Source organism: Gallus gallus, chromosome 5, assembly GCF_016699485.2.
Source record: "Gallus gallus isolate bGalGal1 chromosome 5, bGalGal1.mat.broiler.GRCg7b, whole genome shotgun sequence".
NCBI lineage: Eukaryota > Metazoa > Chordata > Aves > Galliformes > Phasianidae > Gallus > Gallus gallus.
The window spans coordinates 44,728,811-44,748,613 of NC_052536.1; the positions used below are offsets into that span (position 1 = coordinate 44,728,811).

The window sequence follows — 19,803 nt, forward strand, 5'->3', positions numbered from 1 at the left end:
TGTGGCTTATCTTTTAAATTGTGTCACTCTCAAGCTATACGAAACACTAAATTCCTTGATTCTGTCCATTTAGATGGAGTGTTTACTATGATTTCCCTTAATTCATGGGAAGATATCATTAGTGGTACAAGTAAAACAATCACCTGTTCCTTCCTCCAGGGTCATATATGACTCTTTGTTCTAGATGTTTGCACCTGCGACAAGGTGAGACAAAGGACAGATCCTCGAAATGCCCATTCACTGTTGTAACCTGTGTGATTTACACAGAGGAAAAATCAATTACACCTTAGGGAACATATTTAGTGGGGCCCCTGGAGCAGCTATTGCCAGAGCTTATTCTAATGTCATGGGGTGCAGCCCTATCTTGATGTGCAGGCAAATATCATAGTCCAGGACAATCATAGAAGTGAGGTAGATGGTGCTAATTCACTGAGTTTTTAAATCCATTTTCATTACAGTGGGAATGTATTTCAAGGAGATTTTTGTAATACAGAAAGTAAATGCAACTTCTAAAACCAGCACTTCTGTGAAATTTTCTTGAGACTTGAGGTAGTATGTTACCATTGAGGGGATATGATTACATATTCGGAAATAAGTAAATTAAGGCAAAGTAACTAAAAATCAGTCATCAGGGATCGTTTTCCAGACTTCACTTGTAGCTTATTAATAGCAGCCGCCACTAAACATGAGAGATGTACACAGAAAGATACTAACTTTTTTTTTCCCCTTCAAAATGTCCACAGTGTTCTTTAGATTCTAGTTTAAGAATAATGATTTGCTTGCTGAAGATACCTACCACTAGTGCCACCAGGGTAAGTTTCAAGAGCACTGTTGCCTCATGTCCAACCAACTTGCATGATTCTGCAAATTTGTTGTTATCAACTAGCTAGGAAAACATTATACATAAGCATAAAATTGTGCAATCTGATACTCAGTGGAGAATGGTAAGAGCTTTGGAGTCTAGGTTACAGTGAATTTTGGGTGGGATTGCATTCCTTTATGGGTGAGAGTGTGTATCTTAAAGGTTTGATATTCTCCACTAAAAAAAAAGATGGGAATGAACTTCCTCGGAGGCCGATTCTGCAGTTCTCACTAGTACAATTCCTCTGAGATCAGTAAGGTTTTCCTGCATAAACACTATAGAATCTCTGATGTCTCATAAGCATTGTATTAGAGAAGAAACTTCTTAAAATTCTTTTTCTTCTAATTTGTTGTACAAGCAGGAAGCCATTTGACTGAAGCTGTGTAAATAGCAGCGAAATCATTTCTAAACTAACAATAATGATGGTGTTCCATTCCGATATTTCTGAGTTGGAATGCCTTTTGTTTTGCTGAGCAACCAGTTACTGATTTCCCTAAATCATGTCATTGCAGAGTCTTCTCGAGCCTTTTTCAAAATTACTAAGTTTTGTCATTCAGAATGCTGTCTTCACTCTGGCCTACCTGGTGGAACTGTGTGGTTTGTGCTACCGAGCCTTCACTAAGGTAACAATGAGACTATATCTTCCATTAGAGACCGCTGAAAATAGGACAGACAAAGTCCTACTGCCATCAAGTAGGATATTTGTAAGTGAAGATGAAATCAGTGTCAAGTTTCAGACATGTCAACAGTTTTAATGTGGTTTGGCTAATCAAGTAGTGATGATGATGCAGCACCTATTAATAATACTGAATTTTGCATTCCCAGTATAGATAGAGATAAAGGGAACCTACTGAAAGTATTGCTCAGAAAATAAAAAAAGTTTTGATATGGTTTCATAACCTTTGAAAATTTTTAGCTCTTAGAGATGACATTTGGTATTCATGCATGACTGTCTGTATAATCATATATTTCCTAGTGCATGGATTTAGTCACATAATTTGTGCAATAAAAACCCAAATATTCCTAGTAATACCACTTGAGAACCAAGCTGTGAGGAGAGTCAACAGACTGCTGATTTGAGGCAGAAGACTCCACAAGTTAGGATCCTGTTTTATTCTGTATTAGGTATCTCAGTTTGGTGTGCATAGCTCCAAGCTGAGTAGAAAAGAAAACAGAACATGTTGACCTGGAAAATGTTTTTAAGATTCTAGTTGAAAGCTACAGTATACAAATAACACTCAGTTACTTGTCAAGTGCATTTTTATTGTAGTTGGTGAGAAGTTAACATCACTTAATGCATGCAAGACTTAAAATATCATTGAATATGCATTAAAAATGAAACAAAATAAGCAATGACACTCTCACAAAAAAGATGCCCCAGAAGAAAACACAAACGCCTTCCACCGGATGCAATGGTTTGAAGTATTAAGGGGAACTATTAGTATGTTTAATTGCAGCAAGCAAATATTACTTTTTTTGTCTCACTTGAAAGAGTAGAGTTTATGAAAGAAAAAATCATGAGTACGGAAGATATTCTCCAACTATTGGAAGTAATTTTAGTTAGATCTATATTTCAGGCTTTGGGCAAGACAAAGTAAAATGAGAAAAACGTTAACTGAGAATGGGCTGAGGTTTCACTGAAACAATAAAAATACCCCACACATTTAAAATTGAAACAACTGCTACGCTTGAGATCTGATAAGGCAATTTTATGTATGCCTTGTAAAGCAAATGGTGAAATAAAGGGAGTGTTTCACTTTTCTCACACTGCCTCCACAGTTTCAGTTATTTAAATAAAATTTTATTAAAACATGATATTAAACAACCTAGTGTTTTCTTGCATGCTTCCTGGTTCAATATTCTATAACTATTTTGTATCTTAATTGCATGCAGGAAGCATGTATTGTAGCACTTGGTAAAAGCTCCTTCTTGATTTAGTTTAATGCAACCTGGTGACCCATAAATGGTATAATTAGTGAATGTTCTGAAATTTTTATGCACAAAATGCTTAATTTAGTGGAACTCCATAATACGTTATCCAAGTTATTGCTGAATGCGTACCATGGCTTTACATTGGAAATAACAAATTAATGAATGCTTTTAGAAAAAAACAAGCTAGTTGCACTCTGTGTTTCTCTGCAGGGGACATTCTGTAACCAAATAATGCTGTTTGTGATAGAATACCACATAGAAGCCAATTGCAGAGGAAAATAATTTGTGAGCATTACAACTGTTCAGAATTAATTGTTAGTTTTTACTGGCTCAAACAAAACTCACAGAAGAACTTTCAGCTGTACTATGAAGGAATTTTGTCTCTTCCAGCAGCAAACCACTTTAACATGTACTTCAAAGAGATCAATGCTCCTGACCACTCCAAATCTTTTTGGTTTTTTATCATCAGCAGTTTCCTAATACCTTGTGGCAGGAATATCTCTATATTTTTGAGTCTGAAGACTCCCATCAGTCTGATATATGTCCTTGTCTGGGGTTCTGTTCCAGCTCAGCAATTTGTTTTTTTCAGTGCCTTTGGAACTCTCAGTTGAGTGTAACATCTCTTTTTTTAGATTGTTATCATCTCATCTTCAGTTTTCCTCTCGAGTCTCTTAGGGATACTTTTTGGCTTTCTTATCTCCTACAGCTACTGAAGCTTCATTCTAAACTTAGCGTTTTACTATCATACTGTTGTTACTAATATACTGTTAAGTAAATGCAGTATTCCAGTGAACTGTATACAGTAAGGTCTTACTACTGAAATTTTGGAAGAACTGAGGTATATCCTCAGTATTTTTAATTACTGCAGTAGCAAGAAAGGCAAATAGAAAGACTTTCTGCTTTGTCCTGGATTATTTGGAAAGATAGCACGTTACTCTATTAAACCAAATTGTCTGTTCTTTCTACTAAGTTTAGACCCTGAGGTACTGTTTGAAACATTTTGGTAATTTCACATTCTACACATTTGCCTTTGCAAAGTCATAGTTTAAAGTTTGCAAGGCATTTGTTTTATAGGGGTGCATAGACATTTGAGAGAGTAGCTTTGGCTGAACAGAAACTAAAGGGGATTGCATTCTTAATTCTTTGGTACCATGTTTACATGTGTCTGCTCTGGGCTTTATTCTCATGGAACTAATATGCATTCACACTGCTGTGGCAAAATATGAAGTTCTTATACATATTTATCAGCAGCAGAATGATAGGAATGAGGAGACTTGAGTAGGAAGCGTGCTCTGGGCCATTGACTTCAGTGTCATCACCTCTAATTAACAGCAGGAAGTATGTGGTCAGATGTCTAAAAACATTTTGCTTGATTTTTCCTTCATCTGTCTGTGCTTAAAAAACGTTAAGAATAGTTTGAGAAAGAGTTATCTCACTGCTATATCATCCTTAAGGCCAATGAAGACTGGGATTCTTGAGGCCTCTGTTTCTTTTCCAGTATTCTGACAAAGCAATTTATGATGGCCCAGTTACATTCTGTGTAGCTTAAGTGTTAGTTTCTAACATGGCTAAATGCTTTTGACAAGAATTCTACCTCTCTTCCAGCATGTGCAGGCTACTGTGTTGGATTGCTGATAGGGAAATTCTGTCCAGTTTGTTGGGATACATAATTATTAACTGCACTGTGTGTGTTTCTCAGGACTATGAAAGCATACAACAGTAGGAAGGGTCACTGTTTGAGGTATAGACATTCCAGCAGGTCATCTGTGTCCTCTTGTGCCTTGTGTGTTATGTACCATTCTTGCTTCCCATGCTCAATAAGGATATAATAGAACTGGAGAAAGTTCAGATAAAAGTAACAAGAATGATGAAGCTGTGGAATGAGCTCTATGTAAAGAGCAACTAAGTCAGTCTCTTCAATCTGATAAAGCACCAATTGATGGGAATGTGACAGAGGTTTGTAAAGTCACAAGTGAACCAGACAGAAGTGGGTAATCTCATACTATCCCTGAACAAGGACGTGTTAAGCATATTAAGCAGGAGCTAATGTCAAAGCAAGTAAAATGAAGTGGTTCTTCAAATGAATCCTTGCCAAATAATGCTGTTTCTGAAGATTGACATGGGCACAGGTGGTCAGTGGATATGCACGTGGAAGAGAAATCTGAGAGTTACAAATCATACAGAGGCCACACTGACCTCAGATGTTCCCTGAGCAGAAAATAGTTGGTGGCTATGAGAGTGATAGTGGGAATTATTCACGCTTGCCCTGCTTTTTGCTTTTATTCTTCCTTTGGCATCTGCTTATGGCATTGTTGGAGATAAGTTACTGAGGGCATTATACGATCAGAGCACCATTCATGCATGTAGGATGTGTGACTGAGTATTTGTCTCCTCAAGATGTTGTTTCATAATACAACTGATCTGATCCAGCCTTTCCTGCTTATTTATTTATTTATTTTAAGTGTAGCTGCCTAGACTGCTGCAGTATGGGTCTCATTCCATCAGCTAAATGTACTGTCTGAAAATGTGTTATCAGATCATGTTCTCAATGTAATTGAAAATCAAAATTCTGCTTGTATAGGGCAAAACAGGAACTTGAAGTCAGGTCTTTCATTCACAGATTGGCATCGTAATCTCCATGACAGACTTACCATCCTGCTGTTTTAGTGCCTTTTTCCAACTCAAAGGCTGATATTTAAAATCTGTTTTCATTAAAAGACATGTGGATGCTGTGGGAGGCACTTGCTTGGCTTTGTATTACCCAAATACAGTGTGGTGACATCATCTTTCTGAGGAACAATGGTGACTAGCTTCTCAGTCTGTGCTAATCAAAGCTCAGTCTTCCAGCTACTCATATCCTCCATCTCCTTTCATTTTAGTTGCATTTGCTACTGCACGCATCTGGAAATGAGCTGCAAACTGACTTCACATATTAAACCTTACAATCCTTCTTTGAGGAAGAAAAGAGCATTATTCCATTTTGTGGGCGTCACAGAAGAACTGAGATCCTTACTAAATAAAAAGTTAGATGCTTAACTTTTAACAAGTGAGCAGGAAAGTGCTTGAGATTTACAGGACAAAAGATAATAAACTTGAAATCATTAACATTTTGGAACACACTTTCCTTATTAGAAAACATTTTTTCTTCTCTAATGCTCACTTGGAAGAGAGCTCAATGTAAGTCTCTCTGCTGATCAAAGTTCTTGAGTTGTGGAGGTCACTAACAGGCTATGGATTTGTTTCACATTTTTATCTTATCTTATGAAGTAAGAGGATGTCAGAGTAAGATACGTAACAAGCTTCTCTTATCTCTTGAACCGCCTTGCTGTTTCAGCTCTACAGCTCTATTTTTAGGCTTCTGTGTTCTAATTTCCATTGGCTGATTTTTCAACATGTGTTTTAAGATGTTTCTGTTGTAGCAGCTGTAGCCAAAATGGTTTTTATTGTGTAAGTGGAAAAGTACTGCTAGTCTAATGAATGAAAATCAGTGTTAAAACTGTCTTACTGCGGACAACCTTATTTTAAGGGGGAATGATAACAAAAATATATATGGTAAAATCTAGAACACTTTTGGCAAGTGTGGTGAAAGAACAGTGCTAAAGGCTATTGCCAGTTTTGTTTTCCTGTGTCAATCCTTACTACTTTCCTTTTCCTGTCTATATGGAAGTAAGCAGTGACATCTACTCTGCTTGCCTTTGCTATATGTCCGTCTTATAAAATCTATCATGTATGAAATATTAAAATCTTGTATAGCAAAAATCATTCTCATTGATGTCTGTTCCACATTTCGAAAATGTTGAATTTTGTAAGATAGTAACAAAAAGTACACTTCTATAACTTTATATTTTTGAATTTAGATGAAAAGTATTGCTGTAGTTTACTGGTGGGTGCTAGTGAATTTCAGAACATTCACAATACTGTGTTCTTCTTTTGCAGGAAAGGGACAAATTCTACTTGACGCGCAGCGTCATACTGGAGTTATTGCAGGCACTGAAGTTAAAATCACCATTACCAGACATGAATCTATTGCTGTTGGTCCAGGTACAGGAGATCTACCTCATGTTATTCTCATCTGGATGGTATCCCAGCCCAAATTCGACAAAAAGAATTTACAAGTTCAACATGGTCCCTTTCCATCAGGCAGCTTTCCAGCCATTCCTCCCCAAGCCTGTAGGGTTGCCTGGGGTTGTTGTGACCAAAATGCAGGACCCAACACTTTGCCCTGTTGAAACTCATACAGTTAAACTTGGCCCATCGATCCAGTCTATCCAGGTCCTTCTGTAGTGCCTTTCTTCCCTCAGGCAGATCACCCCTCCCTCCCATTTTGGTGTCGTCTGCAAACTTACTGAGGGTACACTCAATCCGCTCATCAAGAACATTAATAAAGATGTTAAATAGAAGCGGCCCCAGTACCAAGCCCTGAGGGACACCACTCGTGACTGGTTGCCAACTGGAATTATCTTCACTGACCACAACACTTTGGGCCTGGCCATCCAGCCAGTGTTTCACCCAGTGGAGTGTACGCCTATCCAAACCGTACCTTAGAAATTATGTACCTTAATTTCTGTAGTCTAATCAATCCTGAATTTGCCATTTAGGATTGCAAGCATACCCCTTCAGTCTTGGCAGAAGCATTTAGCTAATAAACACTTGTCCTTCACATTGAGCCAATCTTTGACTCATCACAGAAAACTCTCTCCTATATGCTGAAAGTAAAGAGAAACTGATAATTGCCAGTACTTTCCTTCTACAATTGTTCCTATATGTGATGTATGCTTTAGGATGCATTCATACCTTCCACAACAGCAGCCAGTGTGATTGTAAGGGTCTTGTACAGCATTTCAGAGGCTAATGAAGTAAGTCATCTTTACTGATATCCCAAGCTTCTGCTTTTGTCCTGTCAGTCATAAAAAACATGGGCTGTATTCAGACCCTCTAACTGTAAATTAGCAACCCCCAGTAGTATGTGGTCTAGTGTCAACTTGAATTTAAATACCACAGTAGCCACTTAGCAGTGCAGTAATCTAAGAAGGGTTGATAGTAAAAACAAATATGTATCTATGTGAATTTTTTTTTTGATGTTACTAATAGAATGGAAGGCTCAGTGTACAACTTTACCACATAAAGCCCATACAGTATTCATTTAAATGGTATGGTTTTATGGACTTAAAACTGTATCAAAGGTTATACAGCACCAAATGAAAATGGTTTCCATTTTTAAGATAGTTCTTTCTCCATTAACTTGTTAGCCTTCATACAAGGTGCTATACAGATAGTGCATACAGAACATTGAGATTCAATCAAAGTGTTCAAAATAAAGGAGCTAAAAGTGTTTTATTTTAATGATAGATCAGTTGTGGGCTGTCTGACAAAGGAGTTTCTAGGAATATATGTTTGACACCCACATTTATTCCAGATTATATGGTGCCTTCAGTGTAACTGTTGATATCTGTGCAAAAATGAGCACAACTGTATCCCACTTTACAAAGAATTAGAATTTTAACCAGCTCATCCCAATCCCAGATAGATATCCTGGATGTTAAGGGTCAAAAAATTGTCTCCTCAATTTGTCCTAGCAAATTAGAGCTATCATCTATGTGCTGCAGTTCCATGGGTTTCCATAGGAACTGCTTCTTCACCCAGTGTTTTTTTTCCCAGTACCTTTCTCCTCCTTACATTTCATCAGCATATATCTTCAGGATTTCCATTGACTTTAGATTATATTAGTCTCACTAGGATTTGCTTGTTCAGTCATCCTCTAAAGGTCAGTACACTTGACCTGTTTTGTTTAAGTTACTCATATTTCTGTCCAGATCTTCAGCTACTGTAAAACTAGTGGTTCCAATTTATGTCTTTCTGGAGATCTGGTCTGCTAATTACTGACCAGAACAATTTAAAGCCAGATATATAATACATTATAAGGAATATATATTTTTACACCTCTGATTATAAGTGTAGTATAATGTGGATAATTATGTTATATAGTTAATTCACTTCATTCCCACTTAAATATTGTGCTCCATCTATATGGAACATCAGACAATGTTAAGAAGAGATTTGGTAATTATTTGCCCATTTCTCATATTTTTGCAGCAGAGACAACATAAATGACAGTGAATTCGACTGGAAATGAAAGAAATTTTAATTTTGCATCTGTTTTCCCCATCTTCTCTTGACTGCATTGTATTTAGGAAAGATGCTTGCACCTTGCACCTGGCAGTCAGATGCTGAGAAATATAAGCTAAACAAGGCTCAATTGCTCATTAAAATTGTAATGGATTTGTCAGCTGTTTTTCACAAATAAATTAATATTTTTTTTAATCCAAAATCCTCTGTGCAATAGATGCAGGAAGCTTACAAGAGTCCAGTAGAGGTAGCTTTGCTGCAACAGTATTGCTTTTTTGGATACAGGGAACATAAGGAGAAAATCTGTCACCTTAAGTTCACTTAAGTTCACTGATGGATCTTCTGTTAAAACAGAAATTGAGTATCTTGGCTGCTGCTTAAATTAAGACAAAATCTGGATCAACGTAGGCTGTAAACCTAAGGGTTTATTTTCCTTTTTGTGTAATGATTAGAGCTCTGACAAGAAGAGCATCAGGCCACTTATCAACTGGAATACGTCAGATTTTTATTTTTTTCTGTGTGACTTATTCTGGTGTAAAATAATTTCTAAGTAAAAGAAGAGTCAAGTGGATCCTGGCCCATGTCTGATGATATCTAATTATTAATCTAAACTCAGATATATCTTTCTGTATTATTTATCCCAAAGAAGAGGTTGTTGGTCAAGTCATAGGTCTGACATGTTTCCAATCTTTGGTAGGCAGTCCAAATTCAGATTAAATCTCTGAAAGGTACAGCCCAGGGAACTGCAAGAATAAATGTTTTTGAAATCTTTTAAAGAATAGTTTCACTGAAAGCACTGCTAAGACATTGGCATTAGATGACTGTGAAGAATATTGTGTAGTCAATATCTATCTCACTTTGTAAAGGTACCGCTGTATTCATTGTCAAGAAAGAAAATTAAGACTCATACCTTAGCTTGCTGATTCTTCTTTTCTGTCTGCTCTTTGTTAGAAAGCTTCCTTGCATCACGATAGACAGAAATTACTCAAGTGCAAATAGAGTTTAGTACAAGTTTTAGGCAAGAGCAAATCCTCTGTATGTTGTCAAATGCGTTATTAAAGCATAAAGATTAAATAATGATATTAGTGGATCTAATGCATGAGTGATGTGGACAGCAGGGATTTTGGGGCAAGAGATTTGAAATTAAAAAAAAAAAAAAAAGGACAAAGAAAGCAAGGGAAATAAAAGCATAATTCAGCCAAGTAGAGATAGTCTAATATAACAGAATGATGCTGATCTTGTCTTAGAAACAGCCTGTATTTTTATTTTTTAGCCTTTATTATGCAAAAGTTATCTTATATTGTACCAGTGTGTTCTCAATTTGAAAACTGTTCATATAATTCATCACTGTAGAACTTCATTAAAGCACTGTAGTGTCACAGTAAAGAACATGGCATTCTGCTTTATTTTCCTCTACCTTGTTTTAAACTGGGATGAAAGAAGAGTATTTGATATACTCAGGGAATGGCAAAGATACCTATTTATGATTATAAAGAGGGATTTGATTTTATATAATATTCTTTAAATTGATTCTGTCCAGCATATATGTGTTAATGAAACACATTAAAGTCAGAACTTTTCTTTAAAATAACTCATTTATAATGGTGAACAAACTAAATTGGTTAAAAAGGAAGAGAACTGCAGGCAAATTACAACAAATATAAGCAAGAAGGGATCTGAAATGATCTTAATAAAGCCATGGACAACTTATTAGTGTCTTCAGGTTCCTCTGTACATAATTCAAAAATAACTCATCTTTAATTTCTTTTTAGTTTGTTTGTGCTGATGCTGGAACTAAACTAGCTGAATCAACAATCTTGCATAAACAGATGATTGCCTCTCTGCCTGGAGTAAGTACTGAATCAAAATCCATCTTTGAGTTTTGGTTTTTAAAATTATGTCTTATCAGCTCATTAAAGTTCATTTGAATGTTCTTTCCTTTTCATTTCTTCTGGGGCTGGCAAGGTGTGTTGCATTCAGTAGCTGATAGGCTTCTTCCTTTTTATTAATGTTGAAAAATTTTGGACTTGATGCTGCTTCCCTTACTCTTGCTAATGATCTTTAGTCACATGCCTAACTTTAGCTGGAGCCTGTGCTCAAGTAGATCTTTCATAATGCCTTTCCTTTCATCCCAACAGAATGTTTTAATTTACATCTAGTTTAAGTAAGTAGACCGACATTGCTGTAAAAAGGTATGATAGGAAAGTGATAATTTCAGAAAAAAATTTAAGGAACCAAGTAGCTTGCTGCTTGAATGAAACAGAAACTCAGAGGGAAGTTTTTTGTAATGAAACATTATTATTCAGAGGTCTGGGTTTAATAGCTTTTATAATTCTGTTATTTAATACTCCACATAAACTGGATGGAGGATAGGCTGACAGGGCTGTCAGTGACCGTTTTTTACTGTTTGTTTCTCTGTCAAGGGAACTGACAGGCATATCATTTGAAAAAACAGAAAGTGGTATAATTCAACACAAAATAGATTGATATTAACTTAGGAAAACGAGAATCATCTGGATGAATTGCTTAAAAATAGAATGCTAACTGTTTTTCAAATTTCAGGCACTAAAACTCAATTATGGCTTAATAAATTTGTGGTCAAAACTAAATCTGATTCATTTGTGCACTCAGCTTCTGTGTTTCAAAGCACCGGTGATTAAGTAAAGGTCAAAGAAGAATATTTTCCCCCTCTATAAACATTTTGCACTATTTTATCCTGAGCCTATGACTTGGGGTGCAACAGGTTTTTTTGTTTGTTTGTTTGTTTGTTTTCTACTGTATGAAGAAAGATACCGAATTTAATAATTTCATCCTATATCCTCTAAAGTCACTTGGACCATAAAAGTGAGGCAATTATAAAGACGATTTTGAGGAATGTTGAACATTTCTAGTTCCCCTTGAATTCAGCTAGAATCATCTTTGCCTCTGATTATTGAAATATGAACATTATATGATACCTTGTGGGTCAGCCATATCATATTCTGAAAGTTTTTCTCCAGGATTCTCTGGTTTGAAAACCTTTATTTAATCTGACAGCTTTGTTACATTGAGTGCTGTGCACATCTTGGGCATGTCTTGTACTAGCCAAAGGCCAAACTGGCATTTTTCATTGTTCTGGAAAAGGGGCTATGAAAATTTGTGCTGTAGGAATACAAGTGCCACACTGAATCCCTTTGTTTTCCCTTTGGGGTTTTTCTTGCTCTGGCACGGATTACTTCTCAGTACTTTTATGGTCAAATTGAAATAGTTCATAAGAATTGGATTTATTCTCTCCCTTGCATCCTCCTTTCAAAATTACAGCTAGCTTGAGTGCCGCATGACTCTATTACAGGAATACCCCAGAAACATTTGGTAGTTAAAAAAACAACCAACCAGCCAACCTACCAACAAACAAAAAAACCAAAACAAACAAACAAAAAACCCTAACAAATTCCGGTGATGTTGATTTCAATGGTGCTTACACACAAAATACACAAAGCCAATCATTTATCCTGTTTTTTCTATCATGATTCATGTGAACATCAGAGCATCTGTGTCTGTGACTGAATTTTGTTTTTTGCAATTGCATCTGACTGGTTTTACTTGCAGACATGCTCAGCTGCTTGAAGACCTGAGTTGTTAAACTCTTATCAAACTTTTAAGACTTTGATTCAGGACCATTGTAAATTTCAGGAGCTACGTGACAAAGATATTATTGAAAGTTTCATTAGTTAATCTTTCATTGCTGTCACAGATAAAGAGCATTTTATGATGCATGAGGAAGCTACACTGACTGGTCTATCTTTTGATACTGTCATCAGATAAGAGAGCAAATTACAGTGAGAAGAAAAACATCAAAGAATGCCTATTTCTAATTAAACTAATTCAATTAAAAAGTAAAGAATTTGAAACAGACAAAAATAAACCTGTGTTGTGGTGCACAGGAAGCAAAGACAAAAACACTAACTTATTTGAAAGCTGGTACTTAAACTTGTTTCTTTTATGTTCTAGTGTGGAACAGCAGCAATGGAGTGCATGAGGCAGTATGTTGGGGAAGTGCTGGATTTCATTGCAGATATGCATACCTTAACCAAACTGAAGGTTGGTTATGAGCGTACATAAAGTGTATGTGGAATTTGTGTTGTTGTTTCAAATATGCTTTTCATAATTAGCCTGACTGGAAGGAACCATTGTGAGCCTTTGAGAAAGACTGACTTGTTTTCCTTCCTCCCTCCCTCCCTCCCTTCTTCCCTCCCTCCCTTCCTGTTTTTGTTTATTCATCTCACATACTCAGTTCCTCACTTTCCTCTTGTCCTCTCCACTATACTCTGTGCCCTGGAGGGGACAATTTTTTGCAGGATAATAATACCACAGAAGAGGAAGAATTCCTGTGAAATTGAAAATCCTATCTCTTGAAACCCACAGTAACCTTGTTTTGCTGGACAAAGTACCTTTTTTTGTTTGTTCTTCCCCATTGGCCCCATGCCTTGAATCCCATTGTGATTTAAAAGAAAATCTTCAGTATGAGAGGCAGCCTTTTGTACAGTAGCTGGAGTAGAAATTTACTTCAAAGTACAAAATAATTAATCATTTTAAGCTGAATTGAATTGCCTTCCCACTGTATCCTTTAAAATTATTCACCCATTTCTCTTCCAGTTCAGAACTACTTTCAAAAGAGATTGGCAAATAAATCATAAATGAGAAAGAGATAAATCTGATTGGTCACTTCCATAGAAACAGAGAATGGGAAAAATTCATTTGAAAGTACTTGCAGATTATCCTCTCTTCTATGTAAAAAGTTTATATGAGAAGATTTTTTCCATTTGTGCTTTTTTTTTCTTTCATGCCCCTTCTCCCTTGAATTGCAGTCTGCTTTTTAGAAATGCTTTTGCAAAGGTTGAGTCTGAGTTGATAATTTCTTATGCTTGGTAGGGCTGTTTATTCAGTACATTTGTATACCTCGATATAGCTAGGACATGAACTAAAACTTTACCCAGTTTGTCACTTTTTATATTTTTGTATTAGACAAGAAGCTCTCCAAATGTGTACTCTGTGGCATTTAAAATGAAATCAGAGCCAACTTGTCAAAATTGCACGTTGTGTTTGTTTGAGTCCATGTTGTCTGAGTCCAAGTAATACAGGACTCTACCAAAAACATAACAGAGACAAAAATGCTAGTAATTTTATTTATTTTGAAGGATAAACTTTGGCTGTCTTTGCAAAATTAAAATACAGTTCTTATTAAATATGATGAATTTGGGAAGTCAGGTTTTTCACTTTCAAATTCTAGTAGGATTATAAGGTAAACTTATTATATGCTTCCAGCATTGTTGGGAAAATACTGCATATGTTTCTAAGTTTAGAAATAGTCAGAGTTTTAAACAAATTCACAACATTTAGATTTACTTTCTTTTAAGCTGATTAAATATAATTACTTGTGTTGCCTGAGATTTATTAACATTGGTGTTCCTACCCAGTTGTACAATTTCTTACTAAGAATGTGTATCATACTGTGACTATCAAGAGCATCTGGATTAACAAATTCCCATAGTGAATATCATAGGATTTATATGACCAGTAACAATCCAACAGCAAAAGTTGAATCATCTCAACTATTCAAATTTTCAAAGTTTTCAAAGTTTCAAACGTTGAGTGATGTTTTTCAGAAGAAAAGGATTAAAATTGAGAAAAGATCATTAAATACTACCGTATTAAATTCACTGAACAAATAGTTCAAGTCATCGATTGATTTCCAGTGTCTTATTTTGGGTGCCTGAGAATAGTTTCCTTTTCTGTGAAAGAAGCTAATTATTTTCAGTCCTATATATTCGCAACTATTGCTTTATAAACAAGATATAAATGTTAATTCTCAAGATAAGCACGTTCCACTTTATTTTTTCTGTTCAGGTTATTATCTTTCTTTTCCTTTGGGATAACATTTTAATTGCTAAAGCTCAGGCTTTATTTAGAAAATGCCACTATTTTTGAAGAATAAAATTGCCTGCATACCTTTCTATCCTTCTTACCTGTCTGTAGCAAAGTCACTCCATATACATGCTGATAGGTTTTTTTTTTCCTCTCAAAGAGACTTCAAGTGATTTTGTGAGTATAAATTGCTGGAGGTCAGATCCTGTTATAGAATATTATTGATCACTGATTCTTATTCTTTTATAATAATTTCATTATTGGTAGCTTTTTTTTCTTATGCAAAGCATATATATATGTACTCAGCATATGTTCTGTTAGTCTAGAGACCGAAGGTAATGCAAAGTTAGCTCAGCTAGAAATATAGAATTATCTTGAGGAATTATAGAATCTTAATATTAGAATTCCTTGCAGCTGTTAAAACAGTGTAAGAAGTTATCTTTCCAGGAAGAAATGTATGCCAGTGTCTTTGTAAAAGGTTTAGCCCTCGTACTTCCAGGGCTTAAAGGCATTTGTAGCAAATAACTTTAGCCACACAGTCATATCATTGGTGAATGAGAGGCAGCTTATTTCTGTACATGGAAACAGAATATTGCACAGTTCTATTGCACAAGGAAGACATTTCCTGCCCAGGGTGCTACCCTTTTGAATGGCTGGGTTATTTGATCGTTAGTTAAATTGTCTGGATGTGTAACCATTAGTTTGCATTTACCAGCTTTGAGTTTTTGGTGCAACAGGTGCTTAGACATTTTGTAAAATTAACCTTTTGCATGGGCTCTTGAGAACATGGCCTCCTTGAAAAAAGCTGCATCATATACTCTTACTAACATCGAGACTGGAGAATGTTTTAAAACCCATTTCTAAGTTATATTCTTTAGTATTAATCTCAAGCTGGAGACCTCAAGAAAGAGAATAAAGGGAAGTGAAACAGAAAACTCTTTTCAGGTAGGAAATAAGATTTTTGCTTTGCAGAGTCATATGAAGACTTGTTCTCAGCCACTGCATGAAGACACGTTTGGTGGGCATCTGAAAGTTGGTTTGGCTCAGATTACTGCTATGGAAATCACACGAGGAAACCACAGAGACAACAAAGCTGTGATCCGATATTTGCCTTGGCTTTACCATCCTCCTTCAGCAATGCAACAAGGGTGAGAATGCTTTTCCACAAAAAGGAACACTAACATGAATTAGAAGTCTCCACACAATTCTATGTTTGTTGCTAGATTGAATAGTTAAGATACGTAGTTGGGATTGGCAGCCATGGGTCATTGAAAATGCTCATCAGCATCTCCCTGGTCCTTATCTGAGAAGCTCATCAGTGCAACATTTAAAGCACAGACCAGCGGAGGCATGTCCTTTGACTTGACTGAAGTTGCACTGGAAAATGAACTTGATTCTCTATCTTGATACAGACAGTGAAAAGCATGCAAGTAATTTATTAGTCCTATAATTATATAAAATATGGTCATAGAAAAATTGAAATTATGCCCCTTGAAATTACTGATCACAAATAAGCAAGATCTTTAAGTGTAAGTCTGTGTAGATGGCAGTAAAACATACTGACTTCACCTACGGAGAAGTTCTGCTCTTCAAGACCTATTTGTTATTTTTTTTCAGTGTAAGAAATCCTAATGTGCAACTTCTTATCTTTAAAAAGAGGAGCAAAGCACCGTCCTTTGTCTTACAGTGCAAGCGAGATGTTTTGAGTGTAGTTCACTGAACTGTATTTTAATGAATCTGTATTCTAGTCCCAGCTTTGTCTCAGGCTTTCTGCCTGGGCATCTAAGGGCTAAGCTGTTTGGTCTCCGGTCCTGTAGATAGAACATATACAGGTTTGCAATAAGGAGAATAAGAAACTCTTTGGGCAACAGTTTCTTATTTGTAAAAATTACGTTTTATATTCTGAGGTGAAGATGTGGACTTCCCATGAGACCCTGTAAGTACTTCAGGGCGAACATTTTATCAGTCTGCACAAAACAGTACATTAATGGAATGTACCTTTGTCTCTATGAAGCCTTGACAACGGCATTAAATTGTAAATGAGTGAGAGTAGTGAATGGCCTACTAGGTAGTGATTTGTTGATCTAAAATATTTTTTCCCATGCCTATGTGTTCAAATGGGTGTGTAGTTTGAACTGTTTCACAGGAAGGGAATAGACAAGATGACTCCAGAAAATACTGTTCCTTCTTAGATTAAGCACAGGGCTTCACAATTGAGCTTTGCAGTAGATAGTGGGTGAATAATTAATAACAGTCACGAAGAAGCACAGTCTCTGCCCCCAGAAGAATGCAGTCCTAATGTCGAGGGGGAGACAAGGGAAAAAAAGAAATGACCTCCACTTGGAGTTCGTGTATGGAGAAATGGAACACAGCGAAAGTAAGGCAGGGCAGAGCACCTGTGTCTCAGAGCTAGCTGTGGAATGAAGAATACCTTGTCATAGCCTTGTCAGCTGTGTGCTGTCCTGGGAAACAAGGAGAAGCACTTCTGTTTGGGCAATCCTCATTTGATGATTTCTGTGTAAAAGATCACTGTGTATGGATCAGGTGAATCCGTGCATGTTTTATCCTTTTATAGAGATCACTCCTTAGGCCCCTCCAGTTATGTTCTGTTGGACTTGTTCAAGGTTATGTCAAATTCACTAAGTTCTGTGTGGTTCCTGTAAGCTGTACCAATGATTTGTGCTTCCAGAACACTTAAGACTGCATCTGCAAAGTGTTTAAAGAGATTCTTTGTTTTGGGGAAGAGGTAGAAAACTTTGCAGCATTATAAAATTCGCTCTTTCTTGACAGGCCCAAAGAATTCATAGAATGTGTTTCACATATTCGTTTGCTGTCCTGGCTACTCCTGGGGTCACTGACACACAATGTTGTCTGTCCAAATTCTCCATCATCTTGCATGCCTATTCCACTGGATGCAGGTTCACAAATTGCTGACCACCTTATTGTTATTCTGATTGGGTTTCCAGAGCAATCGAAGGTAAGGGATTCTGCATTTTAAGAGGAGATGTGGTGTATACTGGCCTTACTCTTGAAAATATTTATCACTAAGTTGTATTTTGATCATGATATAAAATTTTAAATTTCACAAATATTATCAAAACTACATCATGTAAACTAATATCCTGTTTAAAATGGCTTACGCTTCCAGCACAGAATCCTGCAGACCATTCCTGAAGTAATCCAATAATGCTATTTTGAGAGCTTTAGAACCCTCTGCCTTTTTTATATTTGAGAAAAGATTCCACTGGATTGAAGCAGGCCAACATAGGGATATTTATTTCTTCTGAAGTAAAAGGAGGTCTAAAACATTAGAATCTGAGATCTCGGGACAGCTCTACAGTTTTTCTTGCATAATTAGCTCTTCATGTATAGAAAACTGGTGATGAAATCATTACAAATAAGTTTAAATGATTTAACTTTTTCAAAATATCTCAGAACAGGAGTGGGGAAGAACAAACTCAATTCCGAATTGAATCTTTAGCAATGGCCATCTCTGTAGCAAATCTCTGGAGAGTTGCTAATTCTTATCTAGGTGTACAGTGGTATTGTATAACCTATTAATGATGCTGTGATCAAAAATTAATTACAAGCAGTGATGGTTCTAGTACAGCATTTGTTTCTAAAGAAGCTATTGACAAGAGAGTTATTGCAAATCATAAGCAATTTGTGACAGTAGCTAAACACAGTTATAACAGAACACTTACACCAACCAGGATTTTATTAACTGCAGAAGTTAGGAGGATTATGCATATTTCTATTACTTAAAATCCTCCTTTCTTTCCCCTCACCCAGCCAGTGCACTGGTGCTTCCCATTCATGTCTCCTGGCTTTTTTTTTTTCTTTTCTTTTTCCTTCAGTCAATTACCTCTTTCCCGTTACCAAGCAACCACTGCAATATTTGATGTGGTCATACTGCCACAAAGCATGCATCACTGTTGCACTATAAAACTGAGAAAGCATTTCTGACCACTAACATCTTTCTTTTAAGGGAGTAATTAATGTTCAGGACTCCTGGAGCCTCAGACGTTGCAATATATAACACTTATTAGCAAAGTCATGCATGAGTCCACATGATGAATTCGCTGTTAGCTTCACAGAACTTACTTTCCTGGACTGTGAGCAGCTGTGTCCCAGCAAGACAGAAATAGATCACAGTTGTACGATGATGTATTTTGTGTGATACCCTTCCTTGTCGGTGATCAGACTGTGATTGATGCCTCCAGGCTTCCCATAGATGGTGGTAGGAGTTTTCCAGCAAGAGTTTTGGGACTAGTCTTTAGTACCTGTTCTGCAAAACTAACCTTTTCTTTAGAGGGACTGACCTTAATGTTGTACTAAGATTGAACGGGATTGTGCAAACGCAGTTTTTATTCCATAGATATGAAATCACCTCTAAACATGGAGATGATATCAAACATGATTAGTTCCTAATAGAAGAGAAACATTGAGGAAAGTGAAGGGCAAGACTGCACGGTGCAATGCATGAGAGGGGAGTACTTTTGGGAAAGCCTCTGCATTATGCTCCAAAACATTTTTTTCAATAAACATTGTCTTCTCTTCTATTTCTACAGACATCTGTTCTGCACATGTGTTCCCTCTTCCATGCATTTATATTTGCTCAGCTCTGGACAGTATATTGTGAACAAACAGCAGTAGCTCCAACCGTCCAGAATCAGAACGAATTTAGTTTTACAGCAATCCTTACAGCCCTGGAGTTCTGGAGCCGAGTGACACCGAGCATCCTACAGCTGATGGCACATAACAAAGTGGTGAGTCAGATGCTGCACATGGATTTGTATAGATTATACTTGGATGGGGCTTGGCTTTGGAATACATCAGTCTCTGAATAACTTTTTAAAGCAACATTGATGCTTTGAGAAATTAAAGAGAAAGCTAGTTAGTACTGGTTTAACCTTGCAGTGGGCCTGAGATGGGGTATAGCCAGGATCTGCCTGAAACAGCCTTGGTGTTCCAGAGCT

At 36.5% G+C, this 19,803-nt stretch overlaps 1 protein-coding gene across 14 annotated transcripts in view; it reads left to right on the forward strand.

Annotated features, from left to right (window-relative positions):
• Nucleotides 1-19,803, forward strand: part of UNC79 (unc-79 homolog (C. elegans)) — a 95,742-nt gene that overhangs the window by 68,298 nt on the left and 7,641 nt on the right. For 12 of the 14 annotated variants that reach the window (XM_004941883.5, XM_004941885.5, XM_015287759.4 and 9 more), the window contains 8 exons: nt 744-812; nt 1,375-1,485; nt 6,731-6,835; nt 10,693-10,770; nt 12,911-13,000; nt 15,797-15,972; nt 17,615-17,801; nt 19,396-19,593. In XM_004941883.5, coding sequence (XP_004941940.2) covers nt 744-812; nt 1,375-1,485; nt 6,731-6,835; nt 10,693-10,770; nt 12,911-13,000; nt 15,797-15,972; nt 17,615-17,801; nt 19,396-19,593 — 1,014 coding nt within the window. Of the gene's footprint in view, nt 1-743; nt 813-1,374; nt 1,486-6,730; nt 6,836-10,692; nt 10,771-12,910; nt 13,001-15,796; nt 15,973-17,614; nt 17,802-19,395; nt 19,594-19,803 lie in introns of those variants that run through there. The other 2 variants (XR_005860171.2, XR_005860172.2) reach the window with 2 other exon arrangements.